The sequence below is a fragment of the Nematolebias whitei genome, chromosome 6, assembly GCF_014905685.2.
Source record: "Nematolebias whitei isolate Nwh7 chromosome 6, NemWhi1, whole genome shotgun sequence".
NCBI classification, from domain to species: domain Eukaryota; kingdom Metazoa; phylum Chordata; class Actinopteri; order Cyprinodontiformes; family Rivulidae; genus Nematolebias; species Nematolebias whitei.
Window position 1 is genome coordinate 43,921,710 of NC_056503.1, and position 6,388 is coordinate 43,928,097.

At 42.2% G+C, this 6,388-nt stretch overlaps 1 protein-coding gene and 2 non-coding genes across 3 annotated transcripts in view; 2 read left to right on the top strand and 1 right to left on the bottom strand.

Moving 5' to 3' along the window:
* Positions 1-1,548: 1,548 nt before the first annotated feature.
* The window catches only part of cdon (cell adhesion associated, oncogene regulated), a 43,309-nt gene continuing 38,469 nt past the window's right edge, over positions 1,549-6,388 (bottom strand). Inside the window, exon 18 of the mRNA XM_037678317.1 lies at positions 1,549-1,876. Within this exon, the coding sequence (XP_037534245.1) occupies positions 1,704-1,876 (173 nt within the window). The 3' untranslated portion in view covers positions 1,549-1,703. The remainder of the gene's footprint in view (positions 1,877-6,388) is intronic.
* Positions 4,927-5,018, top strand: trnar-ucu. Its single transcript is given in 2 exon segments — positions 4,927-4,963; positions 4,983-5,018. It is a non-coding gene; the product is annotated as a tRNA-Arg (tRNA).
* Positions 5,599-5,687, top strand: trnar-ucu. Its single transcript is given in 2 exon segments — positions 5,599-5,635; positions 5,652-5,687. It is a non-coding gene; the product is annotated as a tRNA-Arg (tRNA).

Genomic DNA, 6,388 nt, shown 5'->3' on the forward strand with positions numbered 1-6,388 from the left:
CACTTTAGCCCCTGAGCTAATATATATCATGTTAGCCACTGAGATAACATATATAACATTAGCCCCTGAGCTAATATACATCACTTTAAACCCTGAGCTAAAACACATCTCATTAGCCACTGAGTTACTATATTCAGGTTTCTCTTGTAAATGAGACCTCGAGACTCAATGGGATTAACCTGTCAAAATAAAGGCTGAATGAATATCACATTAGCCCGAGCTAAAATATATTTTTATCGTTATCTCCAGAGCTAATAGGGTTAGCTCCAGAACTATTGAACTAAACATCTCAGGTTGAACAGGTTTGATTTTTTTCGACAAATACATTGTGCATGAAGACTAAAACAAAATATAGTTTTATTGTCAAGTTATACCTTTTTAGCCTCGTCTATTAGTCTCCGCTACAACCGTTGTACGTCATCACCCCAGAAAGCATTGCGCCGGTAAAAGGCGTCGTCCTTAGGACAAAAATGCAATAAACATATAATTATTTTAAGTAAGTAGGAGTTTAAACGCGTCACAAACAACAACTTTAAGTAGAAAAGAGAAACAACATATTAAGGCTAACGTGCAAGCTATCCCTTAAAGATAGCAGACTGTCAGCTGTGGTGTTAATAAAATAAATGCGTTTCTAAAGTCGGTGTGTGATGTGTAAGTACTAACTCATCAACTACTCGCTACCGATATTCAGTATTGACATGTACCCAAACTGAAGTGGTTGTACTCGGTTTGAAAAGTACTAGTTTCTGAATGTCCCTATTTGCAAATTTCAACCCGTGTTGCACCAGATGACAGATAAATCCAGATGTTGGCTCCATGAAGTCCACTAAACAACACCAAATATCATCTTGGTGAGTAAATCGTGTGTGTTTTGGTGTTTAGCTGTGAGCTCTGTCTTCTTGGCTGCAGATTTCCTTTCAGACCTTGTCTAACCCGCACAGATTTGTCCTAAAAGGCTCCCGAAACAACGATTCTGTGTTTAAAATAACCGCTTCACTTCTCCAACAGATTGGGGCCAAAAAGGTCAAAAGCAGCGTTTTAGCGACGAGCTATCGAGTGTTCAATGAAGCAAAGAGCAGCCGCCTCAAATCAGAGCGGCGAGGGGAGAGCTGGGCCCCGCTCAGGCCCGTCAGAGCCACATCAAAGGAAATATGGATGGGTTTGGACCGGGACTGGGAAATTCATCGGGAACCGAGAAGGGAGGGGAGGAGAGAAAAGACATCCAGAGCGACTCGTTGGTTTTGTGCTTGTTTGTTTTCCATATCTTCTTTTTTATATTATTACAAAACTTTACACAGACAGATGCTAAAGGCTCCACCCTCGAGTGGAAACACGAAAACAACCAAAAAAATAAAAAGTATTTCTCATCCAAAAAGGCATAAATAATATAAAAGACAAACTTTTTTTTCCTTTTCAACAGATACATTCATATGAAATATTATTTTACTACTACAAAAAAATAAATAAGTCATCTAAAGAGTTCTTGATGTTTTATGAGCGTTCCCTCCAGTGGGACAAAGTTTTTTCTGTTTCTCTCCATCTGGCTGTTTTTTTTAAAAACTCCTCAACATCGTTCGTTTTGTCTCCGTCCAACGGTCCTTTGTCTTTGTCACCGTAACTCGCAGTGTCTCTGACTCGTCCTTCCACCCAGACTTCATACAGACTGCCACCCCACAGTGGATGGACGGGGGGGGGCGGGGGGCTCAGGCTTCCTGCGGGCCGGCCCGGATCAGTTCTCCCGACAGGCTGCAGCTGGAGATCCACCCGGGCTTCTCGTCGCAGTCCAAGTCTGGCAGTCCGAGGCTGTCCCAGGACACCACGCACTCCTCCATCACCACGCACTCCTCCAGCTCCTCGCACTCCGGCTCCTCCTCAGCTGAGAGGAAGGAAGAGAAAACAAGACGTTAAAAAAACCCCCAAAAAAAACAGACAAGCACGGATTCTGGACAGGCTGACGGTTGTAATTTGTGGTGCCTAGTTTGTCTGCAGGCGACGTGAGGGTCTGGAGAGTTTAACGGGGACACGTATCAGAAACCACAACGCTCCACGAGTCGTTCCACGGAACGATGAAGAAAAGAAAGCAGAACGGGACACACATGCTGTCTCTGGGTCCTTGAAGACTCGTCAGCTTTTAATGGAAGCGTCTCCAAATTGTCTCAAAACCTTTCACAATTTCTTGGCTCGAGTCCCAAAGGCTCGTTACTTGAGCAGGTGTGTGAAAAGTGAAAGAAGGTGCGCGGCCACGACTACAGGTCTGCAGGCTGTCCCAGTGGAAATGGGTTGAAAAACGTTCTTGTGTGGACAGATTACAAAAAGTATACTGATGCTGGAAAACTGACCGGAGAGGTTATTTCAAGTTAATCTGCAACATCTAAAACACAACTCTGTTGGGACTCAAACCTACAACCTTCGAATGGCTTCTCTGGTGTTCGGCTACAAGTCCGATGCTGTGTCACGGCGCCACACAGATGAAGGTATCTAATGCTTAGACCTGAGGTCAAAACTTGCACAAGTGAATGAAGCAACGCCGCAATTACTGAAGACGAGGCCCCGACCCATCGATCCGTCTCTTGCTTCATCCTGCCACCGCTCAGGAGCAAGACGACCAGATACTTGAACTCCTCCTCAGCTCGGAAGGGGTGTTCCATCCGTTTCCGGTCGAGAGCCTCAGACCCAGAGGAGCTGACTCCCACCCCAGCTGCTGAACGCTCGGCTCGACACGTTTCACGACTTGTTTTCAGATACGCCGGCGGACAACTCCAAGTATCTAAAAGTCCTGGTGAAGCCTGTTGCAAAAACAACTGAAAGAACATAAAGTCGCGTGCGGCTTGATTTACAGGAAGTCAGAAAGTGTTAGCGTCACATCCGTCCATTCCATTCCGCCAGCAGTTCTTCTGCTCGGTTGTTCCTAAAGTTGGGGTCTGGACCAACGTCTGGTTTGGGGAGGCTTTCTGAAGATCTAACGCTGTCAAGGTTATTCTGCAACGCTCAAGCTTCAACGCTAACCCTGCAAACATCAAAAGGAGTGAGCGCGTCGGACCTTTAGACAGAGGAGATTTAAAGTTGTGGGTTTAAGTCCCGCCAGGGTTAATGTTTAAGTGTTGCGGACTAACTGTAAATGACTCCACAGTCCAGCTCTGACTGTTCAAAGCAACATTAGTCTGGTTCTACGGGGGTGATGGGTTTGATGCACAGCTTGAAGAACTGTATTCTTGGCCGTGCACATTGTTTTGTTTTGTCACAGGTTCTCTCAGTGAGTGAGCTTAGAGGTAGGGCAGCTGACCTGGGACCAGAAAGCCGCAGGCTCAACCCCCTGCCATGCCTGCATTCCATGGTGTCCTTGAGCAAGACACCCAATCCCTAACTGCTCCCCATTGCCCCACCCGGGTGTATCCTACATGTGATGGGTTAAATACAGAGAACTAATTTCTTCATTGTATAGAAACATACATTGATGACAACACATAGCACTTTCTTCTTCTTATATTACCTTTGATGTTTTGCCTAAAGACAAAGTTTTAGTGAAGGTATGACGCTGGGCTCCAACTTTTACCGACTCGTTGCAGTCCCATTGAATCATGAACAAGCAAGCCCTGCAGATGACTTGTTGAAATTTGACACTTTTTAAAAAAAAAGGATTGAAAATTGCATTCTGTGCGTTGAAGATTAGACCAGGGGCCTCATGCATGAAAAGATGTGGGGCTTTAATACGGAAAGTTAGCGTAGGAAAAAAATTTGCAAACGCACAAAATATTCAGATTTATGAAATTCTGCACACCTTTATGTTTCCCAACAACTCAACTCAGGGTGAGGGGAGGAAACTTCCAGAAAAAGTCTACAAGTCCTACAACAACATCTTGACCTTATCATACAAGAACTGGGAGAGCATGTTTAAAGTCTGTTAGTATTTTCCAAAGCATTGACTCTAGTGGGACTCAAACCCACAACCTTTGAGCCACTTCTCCAGAGGTTGGTTAGAAGACCAACACGCTGTCCACTGCACCACAGAGTCACATATCTCTTGGTCTTTTTTATTAAGCACACTATTAGTTCAACCCTCAATCTTCCAGTTTGAGATTAAACTTGTGCCTATTCACAAATTCATCAACAGGTTTTCTAACGGACACATTTCAAAGTGGAAATGTGTACAAACGCTTTTCGACATTTCTATGAATACGTCTGAAACTAATTAATTTTCATACAAGTCCTCTACATAGCCCATTTAGAATACCAGAGTACTGGTACTTTAAAGCTACAAGATCTGGACAGTTAGTCTACACTTTATAGCAGCTTTTCTGGTGGGACTCCAACCCGCAACCTTAGAATCACTTCTCTGGTGCTTTACTAGAAGCCCAACATGTTGTCCACTGCACCACAGAGCCACGCAGCTGGTTGTCGCAAGAACACCAAGAGACAGCTCAAAATATAAGAAAGCTGCTAACACTAAGCCTCGTCGTAATCATTACATCCGGTCTGTTTGTGGTTATCAAACGGTAAGAACAAAACTTATATCAACAAAAAATAATACAGGAATAAATAAGTTGGGTTCTGGACCAACTGTGATTTGTGAAACATCATTTGGTAAAGTGGTACCTGATTGGGCTGAGACTAACGGAGACACAAAACTTCAAGAGAATTACAAATTATTCGGTCATGGTGTCACTGAGGGTTGTCCCCAAACGACCAGCGCAGCTACGTTTTGAGTAGCTAATTTAAAAAAATCATCAGAAACTGTACAGTTTGAAATGTGAACATTTGGAAAAACTGTTGATGCATTTGTGAATCTTGGGGTACACGTGCAATTCTTGTTCTTATGTGAAAACTTTATAAATGAATTTATCTCCATAGACTGGAGCACAAATCAATGAAATACAAAATTGGGAGTTCAACTGTTGGTGTATTTAAAAGAAACATCATGAACCATGAGGCTCTGTGGCGCAATGGACAGCGCATTGGACTTCTAGTTGGACACTAAAGAAGTGATTCAAAGGTTGTGGGTTCGAGTCCCACCAGAGTCACTATTTTAATATAGAACACTACCCTTAAGCAGCCTCATGCTCAGACAGTAAAAAATAACAGTCTGGTATTCTTGGTACTATTCAAACTGTGAACGTTTGGAAAAACTCTTGATGCATTTGTGAATCTTGGGGTAAACACACAATTCTTGTGCTTTTGTGAAAACTTTCTAGATGAATTTATCTCCATAGACTGGAGCACAAATCTGTCAAACTAGAAAATTGGGAGTTCAACTGCTGGTGTATTTAAAATTACCACCATAAACCATGAGGCTTATTGGTGCAAAGGATCGCGCATTGGACTTCCAGTCTATCTCAGGAAAATTAGTTTAAAGGTTGTTGGTTCAAATCCCATCAAAGTCAATGTTGTAACAGCATACAATAACCTCCATCATGCCACAGAGCTTTGTATTTAGTGACTGATATTACATCAACTCAGCCAAAATCACTGTCAGTGATATTAGTCTGTTCAAGTCAGAGCTGCTGTCTGACATGAACTCTAAATCAAATCATGACTTTTTCTGTTTTGACTACAGGTCAAAATTTGATTTGTCTGCTGGGTACTCAAAAATACTAGATATGTGGCTCTGTGGCGCAATGGACAGCGCATTGGACTTCTAGACAAAAACTGAAGGGATTCAAAGGTTGTGGGTTCAAGTCCCACCAGAGTCACTGCTTTAATATTGAACACTACCCTAAAGCAGCATCTCTCTCATGCAGTAAAAATGGCAACAGTCTGGTATTCCTGGTACAGTGAGAAATATGCAAATTTGGAAAAACTGGCTCTTAGTAAGACTGAAACAAATCTGATGCTTTACATAAAACATTTGAAACAAAAACATCTTCATATAATTGAGCACAAGATCTAAGTCAACCAGGACGACTGGGAGTTTAACTACTGGTGGACTTGAAAATAACAGCAAAGAAACATGCAGCTTTGTGGTGCAACAGTCAGCGCATTGGACCTGAAGTAAAACACCAGAGGACTCATTCAAAGGTTGTGGGTTAAAGTCCCGCCAGAGGCAACACATCAAGTTTGAAAATCACTATGGTCTAGGTTTGGCAGTTAAAAGTAAACAATAGTGCGATATTCTTTTGTACTTTATAATAAACTTCAGTGAAAATAAATTATTCTCAGAATTATTCATAAAAGTCTTTAAAAAGAGTTAAATTTGTACATATTTCCACTTGTACAGTTTGAAATGTGAACATTTGGAAAAACTGTTGATGCATTTGTGAATCTTTGGTAAACACACAATTCTTGTTCTTTTGTGAAAACTTTGTAGACGAATTTATCTCCATAGACTGGAGCACAAATCAATGTTGAAATACAAAACTGGGAGTTCAACTGTTGGTGTGTTTAAAAGAAACAT